Below are 16,621 nucleotides of genomic sequence, written 5' to 3'. Positions count from 1 at the left end.
GAAAAACTTTATCAACAGCTATGGTGTAGTTAGTTATAGAGACACAAAAAACGCTACTTAGCTTAAAAAAAAAAAAAAAAAGGAAGTAAAATATTTTGTTTGGAGGATTTATGGAAATATTTGATGTTGATTTTAAACAACATTTTTCAATGTTTATTTAAAACAATTTTCAACAGCACTTAAAATTAGCTTTGGTTTTCTTGTAATGACGTCAGTGCAATATAAAAGTTGTGTGGTGCAGAAGGCTGACAGACTCACAGGGGACCTCCTGTTCTCATTTTGTGTGAATGGAGGGGTGGGATGTTAGTAACATGACTCTTAGATAAAAGGCTCTCAGATATGTGGAGCTGAACCCAGTTTGACGGGGAAGGTGAGGTAAACGGACCTAGAAAAAGAGGACCCACTTTGGCAGTAGTCAGAAACCCGGTTACATAAACAGGGAAGATCTCATCAGTTCAAGAGTTTTAGCTTTGCTGGGGCACAGGCTGCTCTGCTTTTCCCTGTACCCCCTTATGACGCCTTTGCTGGAATCTCTGCCCCTGTGACTCAGTCATGGACTACAAAGTGGCCAGTGCAGGCTGGCAGAATGTGTCTTGGGATTTTTTCATTTAACCTATTTGTGCAAAGAGCACTCCAAACAGTTATTCTCAGACTGGCTGGGAATGGGGAATAGGCACAAAGTTCAGTTTGTTGGAAGGTGAATGCTTGATTATATCTGTTTGGAGATTTAGGGATGCTGTTAGATTTGTTCCCATGGTCCCTCAGTCAATGGTGTCCTGCTTCCTCAAGGTGTGATCCTCCCGTGGGCTTTCCTTCTACGGCCATTACTTCTGTTGCTGAAAAAGTGTTTTTTCTGTTTCAGCATGAGTTCCTTGTGCCAAGCTGAAAAAAAAATAATGAACTAGCGTTTTGTCAGTGAGGTGAGCAGGTTGTGAATTCTCCAAGTGGTCAGGCGAAGAAGGCCCAGGGAAGGGACCAACTGCTGAGGGGCTTTGGGCCGCTCCACAGCACTATTACACAACTCTAAAAACAGAGCCTGTTCTGTTTGGGCGAGTTGGCACTTTGGGCCAATAGGCTGTGTGTCTGCATGTGTGGGTTAGGGTGGGGTGTCTTTGCTTTGTGACTGTTTACCAGAAAAGGGCCACGTTAATAAGTCACCTCTGGCTGTGGGGGTTGGCTGCTGCTTCCACTGTAGACTGCTGAAGCAATCGGGTGTTGCAATGGGCCTGACGCTCCCTTCTCTAACAAATGAGTGATTGGTGACTCTTTAGAACTCAGTTCTTCCACATCTGTTTAAAAAGTGATATGTGATTAATTTAAAATAGGTACCAGTGTACATGGTATTTCTGTCCATCAAAAGAAACAGAATTTGGGTGCTTTGTGGGATACCAGTAGAGGTCTCACCCTGAAGGCCCCAAGTCCTGTTATTTCTCTGCGTGTCTGAAACACTTTGAACTTTGGCATTTGGCAGAACCGAGTTTGGCACTGGTGTGGGAGTACTGGTCAGAAGTGTGCACACACCTTCCTTTGTGGAGACACCAGTGCGGATGGAAAGTGTGTTAGGGCAGTTTGCTTAGTCTCACAATACCGACATCTTCCTTTCCTTTTAGCTCAGGGTTCTGTCAGGAGTGCTGGGGAAGGAAAGGGACAAGAACCAAAGCAGATTTCAAGCAGGGCTGTGCCTCAACAAAACTGGGGAATGTGGAAGTCTGTTCTTTTCTGAGTTTCCCAGGCTGTCCACTCTTTCTTCTCAAGCCTCAGTTTGTACACTTACACTGGAGTTAGGAGCGGTACCTCAAAGGGGAAGCAAATCAGTAGGATTTCAGGAACAATCACAAAGCATGAAGCAGCCTTTCCCTGGGAACCTCTTGAGCCTCCTGCTCTGCCTGGGAATCAGCCCTTCCTTGTTTGATAACAGCCACTATATTGCATCTCTAAGCCCTCTAGAGAAGCTGGGAGAAGCTGCATGATTGGAGGCTCTAGATCGGTTGATTGACCCCCAGAAGCAATGAAGAATTATAAAAAGAATTTGGGGTTTAAGTGTCTGTCACTCAGAGTATAGAAACGAGTAAGCAATTATTCTTCTCTCAAAAGGGTCCATCTAGTGGTGAGACAAAGAGATCAACTTAACTTTCAAAGCAGTGGTAGTTAATGACCTGTTTCCTCAGTTCCGCCAACCTGAAGTAAGGCCAGATCCTTCCCTCCCATGCTGTGAGAAGCCTAGATCAGTGACTGCCTTCCCTGAGCATTCCCGAAGTCCAGGGTGTGGACTGCAAGTCAGTCCTGGGAGGCTGCCTGTTTGCTCCTTTCCTGCTCCAGCTCCCCAGGGCTCGCTTCCTGTCACATAGGGCCATCCCTGCTGAGAGTGTCTGAAGATGACATTCACTGTGTTTTCTTCCTTTCTGATAGAGCAAGTACTATGGATGGATGCTCTAGTTCTTGTGCCCAGAATTACCTCTAAATATTCCCAGCAGGTTCCGATTTGGGGAAAGGTACTTTGTCCCTGCCCCCACCTCAATTCCCTCACCAACAACCTTTAAGCCTTTTGTTGTTGTTGTTGTTTTGTTCTGTTTGTTTGCTTTTTGAGACAGGGTCTCCCTGTAGCCCCAGCTGTCCTGGAACTCACTATGTAGACCAAGCTGGCTTTGAACTCACAGAGATCCGCCTGCCTCTGCCTCCCAAGTGCTGGGATTAAAGGTGTGCGCCACCATGCCTGGCCTTCTTGTTGTTTTAAGGAAAGAAGCCCAGTTTCAATTATCAGTGTCTATATGTCTGTATCATTTGATGGAGCAAAATCTAGTTGTTGATAAACAACTGAACTATCACAATGTTGCTGGGCAGGTGTGGTAGTGTAAACTTTTAGTCCCAGCACTTGGGAGGCAGAGGCAGGGTGCATTTTTGTGAGATCAAGGCCAGCCTGGTCTACATAGTGGCTTCCAGGCCGGCTGGGGCTACAGGGAAACCCTGTCTCAAAAAAAAAAAAAAAAAAAAAAATTACAGTATTGCCCACATATAATAATTGTAGTAAACTTCTTTACCACCTTGCTGTATGCTGAGTGTTAGAAAGATTTCACAAAACAACCTTCATTTTTATTCAGTTCCCCTCCCCCTCAGTAACCTCTTCCTAGCTCCAGGTAGCTGGTTCAGAAGGGGATGTGATGACACAATGTACATCTCCATCCACTTTGCTCCTGCTCCATGACTTTTATATTTTTCTCCTGCTTTTCAACGTGTTTGTCTATTAGGATGACTCCTTTCCCATGGGCATCACAGACTCTTACAGGAGTAGGCTTCCTTTAAGCCAGCTCACCAGCTTTTCAAATACACCTGGAGATATCTGAGAGCCAACCAATGCAACTGAAGCCAACAGCTTGGGAGCCCTGCTCCAGGTTTTTCTTACTGGGGTCTGTACTAGGCACAGTGAGCCTACCAATAAAGATGTAGGTAGCTCCTTTGGGATGGGATGGGATGGGGAAGTTTAGCCAGGACTAAGAGGGTGTGTTGCTAAACTGAGTCAGGAAAGATGAGATGTCCCCTTGCTATTGAAGGGCCTAAAGTCTGACTCTATGGGCTCATCTACTGCTTGATCTTGGAGTTTCCTCATAAGCAAAGCAAGCGTACATAATGCCTACTTCCTATTGTCCTGGTAATGATTAGATGATGTCAAGTATATGAGCACTTCCTAAACGGAAGCTAACATTGAATATTATAATTATGATGATGTGATGATGATTTCAAGGACAGTTGCCTGCCCTTAGCTGCCACCTTCTCAAATGCGGGCAGGTTGAATACTTGGAGATGGATGGACGGCAACACTGGATTGAAGGTTTTTTAAAATTATAGCACTTTTTGCTGGGCGTGGTGGCACACGCCTTTAATCCCAGCATTCGGGAAGCAGAGACAGGCAGATCTCTATAGTTCAAGGCCAACCTGCTGTACATAGTGAGTTCCAGGACAGCTGGGGCTACAGGGAGACCCTGTCTCAAAAAGCAAAAAAAAAAAAATTATAGCACTTTTCTAAATCCAGCATCCATGTAGGTAGCTGCTGGCAATGTAGAGCTATGTGGCATCCTGTAGTGGCCTAATATTTGAAGATCTAGGTGACGATCCCGGTGACTTTGTCCCACTCTTTCTATGTAACCAGTGGGTCCACTTTCTGAGTGACTGCTATAGTAATGTTGTATGATGGTGAAGATAATTTTGTAATTGTGATTCAAGGAACGGAAGATGGGGCACTCAGGCTTAGTTTCCTGTGGACAGATCAAGATGAAGGAGAGCCCCAGAAAATGTAGCAAAGATACTTCTGGGATTCGTAGAGGTAGATCGCCAGCCACTAATAGCTGCCACATTGTCCCTTTAGAAGTACTCTCCTGGTTCTGTGAAATCTATGGAATAACCTGCTTAGCATCCTTTCATGAAACCAAATTATGTGGATAAGTTGAAATGGTGAAGAAACATCCTGTTTGAAGACTAGCTCATGCTCCACAGGCTTCTTCCAGAGTAGTTCTTTAGATCAGGGATAGTGTGTTTTGGGACCATTCTATTAAATGTGAACAATGAAACCTCAGTCCTGTCATGAGCAAGAATAAGAATCACTGACATCAGGAAGAGGCAACTTTGGAACAAATGCCACGTTTATCAACCTTTTATCCTCCTAGAACACATTTCTAATCTACCAGATGGCTTAATGTTTGACCCAGTCATACCCAGGGAAAAGGTGAATGACTCTCCTTGTTTGTCCAAGAGCAGTGTCCTGGGTTTACGTGTTCTCCCACCCCTTCACATGAGCACTATATATAACCAGACCAAGAGAAGACTCCGAGTTCCCACAGCTGGACCTGCCCCTAGGACCAAGTGCCTGGATCTGGCTCCAGTGGGAGAGAAGCCGGCAGACTTGTAAGAGTTTTCCTCCTGGACACTCTGTGGTTCTCTTTGTTTTTAATCTGTCTTTCTAGCCATTTATTTATTTCAGTGAAGCTACTTGCCCCTCTGGGACCAAGCTCCTGCATTATAAAGAAAATACTGAGAGTCTAACGTTTACAATGAAAACAGGTTTCTTTTGGGATAGAGCGAGGGAATGGAGGTTTAGGAGGGATGTGCTAACAGCCCCAGCGAATGGCCCGGGAAGCTGTTTGCTGCTGGGTGTCCAGGTGTTGGAAGTAGGCCACCTTCCATTCCAGGCATGTGTAGCTTGACAAGAAACAAGCGGTAAGCGTTCAGCTCTTTCCTCTCTTTCCTTCTGATCTTCACTACTAATTTCTTTCCTTAGCAAATTTTTGGATGTTCTTTGAAAACAAAGTGGAACATATCCCAAGATCGAAAGAAGGTACATTGACAGGTTGAGGGAAGAAGGAAAGAAGTAAATGATTGGGTGTTAGTTTCCCTCTGGGGGTATTGCTCTAGATACCAAAGATGTCAGAGTATGCATATGAAAATAACGATTACATAAGCTGCAAACCCCCTTGTACATGGAGGTTTTTTGTTTTGGTTATTTTTGTTTTGTTTTAGACAGCCTCACTATGTAGCCCCCACTGACCTGTAAGTGGCTGTGTAGACTAGGTTGTCCTAGAACTCAGAGATCCACCTACTTCTGCCTCCCAGGTGCTTAGGTTGAGGGTGTGAACCCAGAAACCAGCTGCATGAAGTTTGATGCATTTCTTGAATATAAAACACTGTCAGTGTGGTGCAGGGGTTGGGGGGTGGGATGGAGTCTTGTGAAGACTACAGGGTTAGTTTAAGAAAGGATAAAAAGAGATTACAGAAGAGCTTGGACAGTTTCCACTCACAGAAATCTGACTGATACGCGTGCATTTGCGTATATGAGTGAGGCTCAGCAGCCTTTGCCTGGGCAGATTCACATCTGTACGATAAATAATCTGACTCTCAGTTGTTTTTTCATAATGATACTTTTCCTGATTTGGGGGTGGGGGATTTACAGTTAAATATGTGAGTGAGGAAATTGTGAGGGAGAAGGTACTAGAAAGACATAGGTGGTTATGGTGTGCTGGCTAGAATTTGATTTCTGGATAGTTTAGAGAATTGAGATTACAATAACTCTGGGAAACCTTAGATGATTTGATAAAAATTAATGTGCAAATTCTGCAAATTAGGAACAAGTAATCCGAAAGAACAAGTGGCTTTTTAGGAGCAAAAAGCCCTGTGCAGTGTTAGCCTATTGATGGCATGTGGGCTTGGCTTACACACCTAGCCTTAAGGGAAGATGCATTTCGGGGAGGCTGAGCCACAGGCCACCTGATCATGTTTCCTCCAGTTGGTACCTTGTACCACCAACTAAATTTACAGAGATTTGACTCCATAGCCTCATTGTCACTGGATTTTGCTACTGAGCCTTGTAAAGGCTGTATTATGCTTACTGAGAATCATGGACTCTCAGACTTCCAAAGCTAGCAACCTTCTCATTTTATGGATGATAAAGCTAAGGCCTGGAGAAAAAACAATGAAGTTAATCAGTAGAACAATACTGAGAGTGCATTTCCTATGAAGCAATCACTGTGATTTGAGATGAATAATACGGGCCTCGCTCGGCTGTAGGTTATGCAGTAGCAGGAAATACTGACAGGTAAGTAGTCAGTTGTTTGCCCAAGATCACATGAGTAATGATGTGCTTGGATTAGCAGCTGTGAAAACTGACACAAATCTTTGTTTTGGGAGGTTCTTAATGCTCACTCTCCACTTTGTGGCTTTTGCTTTAGCACTTGCATCTAGGGGTGTTCTTAGTCTAAATCTCTAAAGCCCACCAAGTTTAGATACTTGAAACAGTCCTACCAGCTCAGAACCCCCACAGCCTGTACCCTTCTACAAGGTACCAGGTACAGGTTGGTACTTCCACAAGAACCACCTGTCCTGGGGAGTGGCAACACTCCTGCCCACCACCACCACCCACTGACACCCTTGGGTATTGCCAGCTCTTGTTCTTAGGTTTTTGTTTGTCACGGTTGCCTGGATCTCACTAAGCAACCCACAGGCATGCACCATCCTGAACAGCGCTTCCTAATTTTTGAACACTGGGATTCTGGCACCAGATAGAAGTCTGTGTGGCTTTTAAGGTTCTCTTTCACTCTTGAGAACCTAAAATTCTACAAGGAGCCATTAGAAGCCAGTATGTGACCATTACAAAGCAGGAGTCTTAATTGATCATGTCAACAAAACTTTGACAACATTTTCCCAAAAGCTAGAAAGAGAAAGCACACCCAGGCAATAGAAAAAGCGCAGTATGAGTGTGAAGAACTCGACAAGTGTGAGCTGGCAGCCCAGCAGCCGCTGGCTTTGAATACTTGCTATTTAAATATATATAAATATAAATATATATATTCTATTTATTATTTTTATTTTATGTGTATGAGTGTACTGCCTGCATGTCTGTAAATGCACCCCTGTCATGCAATGCCTTCGGAGGTCAAGAAAAAGGCGTCAGATCCCCTGGAACTGGAGTTTTGGATGATTACTAGGCGCCATGTGAGTGCTGGGAATCGAACCTTGGTCCTCTGCAAGAGCAGTCAGTGCTCCTAACTGCTGAGTCTCTCTCCAGCCCATACTTGTTATTCTTTAGGAGTGCCTGTCCCTTCTGCATTTATGCACTACTTTCTCAGTAAATCCCCAAACACACTGTCATTCGGTTCTATGACAAATTACAATCTGTGCTTAACAAAAACTTTTTAGCTGTATTTTATTTCAGTACTGTAAAATGACCAAAAAATTTCTTAGCTTAGACTTTGATACTCGTTAGCAGTGTACCAGGTTTGTCTGTGGTCTGAGACAGACTAGGTGGATGGATGTCAGATGCTAATTACAAGTACAGCTCTCATTTCATGCTCTCTTTTTTCATTTTTCCTCTTTTTCCTTTTTTTTTTTTTTCTGAGTTATGTTGCCCAAGCTGGTGTGGAACTCCTGGGCTCAAGTAAACCCCTACCTCAGCCTCCCAAATAGCTAGGACTTACAGGCACAGACCACTGCACCTGGCCCTGGTATAGCTTCATAGTCTTTGTGTCCTAGGATCTAGCGCAGTTCCCGAACCCAGTTGGGACTTATGCAATGTTTGCTAGTAAGTTAGCAATAAATGAATTCAGAATAGGAATAGATCTTGTTATGCTATGACTGATAGCAAGGTAACTACTCAGTGATCCTAAGGGGCAGAGAAAGACCACTAGGGCATGGAGTTAATGAGGAAGGCCAAAGCAAAGATGGACTTAGATGACTGAGGATAACTGATTCATGATACCCTATCAGGGACAAAAGTCTCCATCCATTTAGCCTGTTGGATGTGGTTCCCCGGCCCTACCACGCCTCCTTTTGCCCTTGGCAGGAGTATCTGTTGGAAGAGATGGCGATGTGCCTGGGCTCGTTGTTGTTGGTCTTCATGCTGGGTCAGGTTGTGACCCCACCAACCCTGGCTCAGGATAACTCCAGATACAGACACTTCCTGACTCAGCATTATGATGCCAAACCAAAGGGCCGGAATGACAGATACTGTGACAGCATGATGGAGAGACGGGGCCTGACCTCACCCTGCAAAGACACCAACACCTTTGTTCATGGCAACAAGGGCAGCATCAAGGCCATCTGTGGAAACAAGAATGGAAACCCTTACCGAGAAAACTTAAGAATAAGCAAGTCTCCTCTCCAGGTCACCACTTGCAAGCATTCAGGAGGTTCTCCCCGGCCTCCGTGCCGGTACCGCGCCACGGCAGGGTTCAGGCACATAGTTATTGCCTGTGAAAATAGTTTGCCTGTCCACTTTGACGAGTCTTTTTTTCATCCATAGCCAGAAGCCATGGCCCAGAACTGGGTCTACTTTTCTTGTTTACCCGCTACACCCCACATGACATTTATTGTCAGGGTCCCAGAAAATGAGCTACCCGAAAATCTTGTCTTCTGTTTTACAGCACATTTAATAAATAAAAATGTCTCTAAAACCAGTAAGAATCAGTCTGGTAGAATCACTGGTTCTTAGTAGATTCATCTTTCTCCATTTTCTCTACTCAACTGTTTCCTGAGGGGATGGGATAGAACAGGAATCTTTCTTCCTTATCTGGCAGTCAATGGGAGGGTCGATTGTAGCTTTCTGTGTAGGTAAGGATGATAAGCTGATTTACAGTCAGGACTTAATCGCTAACAAAATTTTTCAAAATAGGCACTTTGTCTAATAGGCCAATATTTGCAAATAAGAGTTTAGGACCAAGAACCAACATATCCTCTCTCTCTCTCTCTCTCTCTCTCTCTCTCTCTCTCACACACACACACACACACACACCAGCATTAGACTGCCAGTGGTGAGGAGACACAGCCCCATGCTGTCATCCTCAGAAACCCAAGGAATCCCCGTAACATGTTAGGGACCTCAACTCTGGTCAAAGCAGATTCATGGTTTCCACACAGAAAAGAATTTCAGGGTTAACCAGGGTGAAACAGAATTGGAAATTTTATTAAAGATAATATTAATATAGGCTTTTAGCATAAAGGTTAGGAGAGAAGCCCTCAGAAGGAAGGACAGACATACCCAAGTATGGGTGTGGGTTTCTCATGGACAGTCACAGAAAGTAAGACATGCCCAAGGGGGAGTCGTGAATAATTATCTTAGCTTTAGCCGGCTGTACCATTTTGGTGGTTCTCAACTTATGTCTTTTAAGGTTGCTAGGAAAACTACTCCAGCCCTTTTCTCTCTCTTTTGATAAGTAAGATTATAGGGTGGCTCACATATCTTATACGGAGCTGCCTTGAGTGGGATTATAATCTGATAAAATAAAGCTAAGAACCACTAGGATTACACAAGGGCTTTAGTACATACTCTTTTCCTGTAATTATGGTTTCTGGTCGGAGTCTTAGAAAATCCCAAGTTTAGCTGGGGAGGGAAGAAGGTTTAAGCAGTTGCTAATTGTGACAGGATTATTGCTTCTCTGCTGGGGGGAGGCTTAACGAGACTTCTGAGTGAGGGGTTCCTTTCCCTGCTTATGACTCTCCAATTTCCCCTGGCTTTTTCTTTTTTTCCTGCCTCAAGACTACCAAGGCCAATTAGAATGGCTTCCTCTTGTCTTAAGCAGGGAATAATTTTGTTGCTGATTCAAATGGTATACTCTCAAGATACTAATTTGTCATAACTATTTTAAAGTTCGAAAATTTGGCTACTTTACATATTGTATCTTTATTTTTTCACTTTATTAAGTAATATCTGATAACTGTGGGGTCTTAGAGAAATTATAGAATGATCCCAAGCTTATTTTACATTCTTCTTCAGCTAGATTTGTTTTTGAATATAAAAGCTACATACAAACATAGCTTACTAGGTGTTCTGTTGAATGCACTAATCAGGGCTGGAGAGATGGCTCAGTAGTTAAGAGCACTCTCTTGTAGAGGACCTGGGTTTGGTTCCCAGCACCCACATGGCAGCTAACAACCATTCATAACTCCAGTTCCGGGGGATCCAACACCCTCTTCTGACCTCCATAGGCACTGCATGACACAGGTGCACTTACACACATGTGGGCAATACACTCATACACATGAAATGAAGATAAATAAAAATTTTTTTAAAAAGTACATTAATCAACCTGCAGGTTCAGTGGTTGGTGTCCTGTTACTTTATTTCTATGAATAGATGCCTAGATAGTTTAGTTAGAAAACAGTTGCTAGTTTATTGGCAGTTGAAGCTAACTAGTAAGTCAAGCATTGCTCTCTGTGCCTCCACGCCTCCCAGAACCACTTAACTTCCCTCTACCCGACGTAGTATTATTGGAAAACTGGTGTTTGCACTTTTGGGTTCTTAGTCTCCTTAATCAAAGAACTTAGAAACAGACTTAAAAGAAGCCTTGAGGGTAATTTTATTAGAGTTTAGGGGCAGGCCAGCTGTAAATCTTGGCAGCTGCTGGGAACAGAAGAGAAAAAGAAAAATCATGCCTTTTGAGTTAAAGTCGAAGAAAGCAGGAAAGTTCAGCAGTGGAGTTCAGCAAGCAGCTGTTGTTGGGGGAAGATGGGCAGTTTCAGAGAGCACAGAGTTCTGGGAAAGCGTGTTTAAGATTCTGGCCAGTATCTGAAAGAAAAGCAATAGAATGAAGAGAAAGAGAGCTTAGGCTCTTCTGAGTAACCCAGAGCTGGCAGGCTGCACAGAGGAGGCTCTGTAAGCAGCTTTACTGAGGAAGGATACTACATTGTTATCTCATTATTAATCCTTGGCATAACATTAGGTGAATTAGCATTCCTGAGGGGTGCTCTCTCAGCCTTGTGATTGACAGGCCTAGCTAGCAGGATTAACTCTTAAAGGAGGAAACAAATACAATAGTATGTAATATTCCAATCTTCGGAGCAGATCAGAATGCCACATCTGAAGCTGGGTGTGGTGGCACACACCTTTAATCCCAGTGGGAGGCAGAGGCAGGTAGATCTCTGTGAGATTCAGGTCAGCCTGGTCTTCTAGTGAGCTTCAGGCCAGCTGGGACTAGAGGGAAACCCTGTCTCAAAACAAACAGAATGTTTCCACCCAGAGCTAGACAGTCCATTCTTTTGACCAGGAGGACTAAGGAGTGCCAAGCTGATGAAGGGGAACAGGAGGTGGGTCCATCCTCAATGGACCCAATGCTACCAAACCCTGTAAGGAGGGTACCTTGTATCTATAGCATAGGCACAGGGATAGAGAGTTATGTCTTTATGTGCAAAGACAAAAGGTAGCTGCAAATATAGGGGGAAGGTTTAAAAGAGCGATACTACTGTTTGATACTGATCATTGTCACTAATCAAAGCATAGGCTTGAGGATGAACAAAGTACACAGGTGCCTCATAAGCCATTTCAGCCACAAGTGGAATCTTCTGCCTCTTTGAAAAGAAGCACAGTGGTACCCACTTCAAACCAGTTCATGCACATGCAGTGATGGGTCTGTTTGACTCTCGATAAAGTGTCCTTGGGTCGCTCACTTCTCTGGTGTCAGGGATGATTTTTTTCTTTGGTCTTTTTGAGACAGGGTCTCCCTGTAGCCCCAGCTGTCCTGGAACTCACTGTGTAGACCAGGCTGGCCTTGAACTCACAGAGATCCGCCTGCCTCTGCCTCCTGAGTGCTGGGATTTAAGGCTTGCGCCACCACGCCCGGCAGGGATGATTTTTAGTTGCTCTACTGTCAACCTGTCAGACGTTCCTAGGACTGACTGCCACATGGCAGCATTTGGCTAGTTGTGCCTGAAGCCATTTCTTCAGAAAAGTAATTCTGGTTATGTTTTTATTACCCTGTTTGTTTATTTTTTAGCAAAAGAGTAAAAAGATTTCCAAAAGACTTGATTTTACTCCCCTAGCAGAATAGCCCGTGAGAGGAAAGCTAGACTGAGCTTTATCTTCCTTTACCTCCCTTATTTCCTAGATGTAGGGCATTAAAGCAGTTCTTTCTTTGACCTGAATCTAACCAAACTGTTAAGAATCAGAGTTTCCAGGGAACCAAACACTCCCCAAATCACACTAGATAATTATCTTATGAAACCAACAACCCCAGTTTTGTGTCATTTTGCCTTTCCTTGTTTTGTAATCTAACCGCAAACTCTGGACAACCGGCTACAGATAATTTGGCCTTGACTTACTGTACTGGCTAGATGACTTGCTTGTTAGCAAGAGAAAGGATTTTACTTTCAAAGAAGTACATGTGGACAAACTACTCAGGGATAGCAAAAGATGAGAACAAGCAAGAAGGGGAGGTGGTGAGAAAGAAGGCGAAAGATGATGATGAGATGTCACCCAGCCTTCTCAAACCCGTCTCCAAAGCCCAGTGCTAACATCCTCTCTCCTGTTCTTTGCTTTCCTTTTAGGCACCTTCTTGGCAGTGATGGCTCTACAGAGGATCCAGTCCTTGCTACAGCTCTTGCTGCTGACCCTGCTGGGGCTAGGGCTGGTACAGCCCTGCTATGGCCAGGACCTCATGTACAAACGGTTCCTGCGCCAACACGTGGACCCTCAGGAGACAGGCGGCAATGACAACTACTGCAATGTAATGATGCAGAGACGGAAGATGACTTCCTCCAATCGATGTAAACCCGTCAACACCTTCATCCACGAAGACATCTGGAGTATTCGTAATATCTGCCTCACTGCCAATATCCAGTGCAAGAATGGGGAGATGAACTGTCATGAGGGTGTAGTGAAGATCACAGACTGCAGAGAGACAGGGAGTTCCAGAGCTCCCAACTGTAGATACCGGGCCACCGCCAGCACTAGGCGGGTAGTCATTGCCTGCCACGGTAACCCAGAGGTGCCAGTTCACTTTGACAGATAGATGCCATCCTGCAGCTACTACAGCCAGTGATTGGTTTCTAAATCTCTGAGAATAACGACGCACAGTGTATTCGAAAGGTCTCAGGCAATGTCTCCTTTGCTCATTTCTTATGCTCCAATATACCCAATATAACCCATTGTATTAAATGCATCACATCCAAGAGAGATGGAGACAAACCTATAATGAGTCTGGGGTTTCTATGATAAGCTTCTCATAGTACTGGCCAGCTCAGCTTTCACAGATTCTAGCCTCCGGAACTTATACATCACATGTATTTAAATAGTATTTCAACCATTTTGAAGTGCCTTTGTCTGAGTTGTCTTATTTTAACACCCGACAACTCTCTGATGTTGATTCTGTTGCTTTACATAGAAGTTCAAAGTCAAGGGATTTGAAGACCCGAGACAAAAGCCCACTTGAACTGGCCACTCACATGGGGTCTTCCCGTCATGAGAACTGTTTCAGAAGTGTCTGTTTTTTGTTATCCCCTAATGTCAGCCACTAAGAAACCATTAAGAATTTGGAAGGAGTATACTGGCAAAATGAGAGCTCTGAGTTATTTGGAATTATTATGGTTTATGACTACTAAGATTCTTTAAAAAATATTTTACAAATGCTTTCTTTTTCTTCCCAAACTTTTGAATCACCTTAGTAAGTCAAGGCATTAAAAATGTAATTGACCATGAAGATTCATTTACTCTTCTGAAAGATTATTCTTGTTTTCTTTATAATAAAGGACCATCTATAGAAATGACTGTGTCAAGACTTCCTTTTTTCCTGTCCTCTTCCAGTTCTTTTCTAGTCTCTAAGCACGCAAGCCCCTCAGAGTTCTGGTTGAAGACAGATGCTCAGCAGATCCATCACCACAACACAGAAAGTTTGTCTCCTTTACTCCACAGGAAGTGATCCTTCTCACAGGCAAGACTGGTGACAGGAACTTGGAGGCTGCCTGTACTAAAAATCACTTGGCAAAAATCAGAGTCTGTGTAATTTAGTATGATTGTTTTTTGTGACCACATCCGCCCAATGGTAACTGAAACTAGGACAAAAAGGCTGGCTTTCCTGGCACTCTGATTTGTCCTTTCTGGGCTGTTCTCTTCTGTGGTCAGTGCGAATTCCAAAAACAACAGGTCTGACGGATAAACAGAGAACAGTGACTTTTTAAAATTTTACGTGTGTGTGTGTGTGTGTGTGTGTGTGTGTAGTGATGGTGTGTGTGCGTGAATGTGAGTGTATACTGTTCAGGTACAGTCAGCTCTTGGAAGTTCAGTCTTTCTTTCCACTCTGGGTAGGGTGCAGAACTCAGGTCATCAGTCTTTCATGGTTACTTCTACTGGCTAACCTGTTAGGGTTCCAAACAGCAGCAGCTTCCCCCCTCCCCAACAGGGACCTACAGACTTTGGAGCCCGAAAAAGGGAACTGAGCTGATAAGCACCTTGACCTTTGAAGTCGAAGGAAACAAACTCTGCTGAGAAGCAGCCTGCCTTTCCTTTGACCTCCAAAGATAAGATAAGCAGATTCTACCTGATAACCAGAGATTTTAGAAGCTGTTTTTCTCTCATCTTAAGAGGGAAAAAGTAAACACTTCCACACCCTAATCCTACCTGCTTCCCCCTCCATGATTTCTCCCCCAAACATTCCCCCTTCCACACCCTAAAGCCCCCATATATAAAGTCCCAGCTCACAGCTTGTAGGCTGACATCTTTCCCTTCCCTGCCCTTCCCTGACATCTTTCCCTTCCCTGACATCTTTCCCTTCCCTGACATCTTTCCCTTCCCTGACATTCTTCCCTGACATCTTTCCCTTCCCCAAGGGAAATGTGTCCTGTGCAAAATAAAGCTGTATCCCGCTGAGAATTCTATCTGTGCCTTGGTGCCTCCTCCATCCATCCGTGCCCGCACACTCTCTCCCAACATTTTTACCTATCATAACCTTTGCAATTTTTTAATATTTTGTTTATTATTTTTATTTTATGTGTATGTGTGTATTGTCTACGTGTAGGTAAGTGCACTTGTGTCATGCAATGCCACAGAGGTCAGAAGAGGCATTGGATCCCCTGGAACTAGAGTTACAGATGGTTGTTGGCTGCCAGGTGGTGATGGGAATCAAACCCAGGTCCTCTGCAAGGGTAGCCAGTGCTCTTAACTGCCATTTCTCCAGCCCCTTACATTTAAAAAATTTAATTTATTATTATTGTTGTTGTTGATTTTTGAGTTGTGTGCACGCACAGGAGCATGTTACAGCACTTGCATAGAAATCAGAGAACAATTTTCAGGAGTGGGTTCTTCCCTTCCATCCTGGATTCCATGGATCAAACTCAGATTGTTAGGTTTGTAGGGTAAGCATGTTTACCTGCTGAGTCATCTCACTAGTTCAGGCAATGATTCTCTTACTACAATAAGGCCCCTTGATAGACCTGAAAGAAAGGTTGGCCAGACCACAGTTTGATGAAAAGTACTTTAATGTGCATACTTCCTGCCCCCTCCCAGTATAATCTTAGAGCCCTTGCTAACCCGGAAATTCAGGTTAAAGATAACAGGTCCTTTGTCTTCCCCATCCAGCAATTCTGATTTAAAGATCTTCCACCACTGCCTTTTCTGTTGGTTTTGAGTTTCAGTGTTAAGACCTGATTTGTTGAACTATCAGAGTCAAGCCTCAAGACCAGGATTCTGATAACATCCTTTGGATATTTAATTCAGAGAGATACAGAGAAGGAACTGTCTGTATGTATATTTAATTCAGAGAGATATAAAGAAGGAACTGTCTGTATGCAAGCCTGAACTGAAAATTGAATGATAGTAGAGGGAGGAACTTTATCTGAACTTCCCTTATCTGACTTAAGCAAAATGTCCCTCAAAATGAAACCATGAGATATTCCCAGACGGTTATATAGTGGGCCAAGCCTACCTGAAGCCTCATTTCTTCTATTAATCTATGTACTTACTTATAGGCCTCTGATGATGGAACCTCAGTTGGTCCCAGAAAAAATTTTTCTCCCACATCTGTGTAAATGTATTTAGAGTGAGGAAAAGAGGCGGGAAAATAATTCTCCCATGGCCTTTGGCCTAGTTCCTATGATGGAGTCCCTGAACCTCTTAGCATTTCCTCTTAGCATAGGACGGTCTTTTATTGTTCATATGAGCACCTCTGGATCATATCTGAACTTATGCTAATGAACGAACTCCGGATGGGACTCTTAATAGTCTCAAGATGGGCAAGTCACCATAAAGATCACATTTTTAGGGAGCAGAAGCTTTTGGCTCCACTCACCAATCTCTAGGAACTAGGGTAGTGAGCCTGGAGATGAAACTCTATAAACCTCAGACAAGAAGCTTTGATGAGCTTCTAGGTTATTGAGT

The 16,621-nt window shown here is 43.8% G+C and overlaps 2 protein-coding genes across 7 annotated transcripts in view; both read left to right on the top strand.

Annotated features, from left to right (window-relative positions):
* The window catches only part of Ang (angiogenin), a 14,174-nt gene extending 1,239 nt beyond the window's left edge, over positions 1-12,935 (top strand). The window contains exons 1-3 of one of the 4 annotated variants that reach the window (XM_029563316.1): positions 4,810-4,896; positions 8,324-8,644; positions 12,799-12,935. In XM_029563316.1, coding sequence (XP_029419176.1) covers positions 8,342-8,644; positions 12,799-12,816 — 321 coding nt within the window. In that variant the 5' untranslated portion in view covers positions 4,810-4,896; positions 8,324-8,341 and the 3' untranslated portion in view covers positions 12,817-12,935. Of the gene's footprint in view, positions 1-4,809; positions 4,897-5,120; positions 5,209-8,323; positions 8,944-12,798 lie in introns of those variants that run through there. The other 3 variants (XM_008832550.3, XM_029563315.1, XM_029563314.1) reach the window with 3 other exon arrangements.
* The window catches only part of Rnase4 (ribonuclease A family member 4), a 15,246-nt gene extending 1,233 nt beyond the window's left edge, over positions 1-14,013 (top strand). The window contains exons 1-2 of one of the 3 annotated variants that reach the window (XM_017798010.2): positions 4,814-4,896; positions 12,799-14,013. In XM_017798010.2, the coding sequence (XP_017653499.1) occupies positions 12,816-13,262 (447 nt within the window). In that variant the 5' untranslated portion in view covers positions 4,814-4,896; positions 12,799-12,815 and the 3' untranslated portion in view covers positions 13,263-14,013. Of the gene's footprint in view, positions 1-4,813; positions 4,897-5,121; positions 5,209-12,798 lie in introns of those variants that run through there. The other 2 variants (XM_029563313.1, XM_008832551.3) reach the window with 2 other exon arrangements.
* Positions 14,014-16,621: the final 2,608 nt, after the last annotated feature.

The sequence above is a fragment of the Nannospalax galili genome, unplaced genomic scaffold (assembly GCF_000622305.1).
Source record: "Nannospalax galili isolate Female #2095 unplaced genomic scaffold, S.galili_v1.0 scaffold196, whole genome shotgun sequence".
Taxonomy (NCBI): Eukaryota; Metazoa; Chordata; class Mammalia; order Rodentia; family Spalacidae; genus Nannospalax; species Nannospalax galili.
This window is presented reverse-complemented; position numbering and strand designations above follow the sequence as displayed.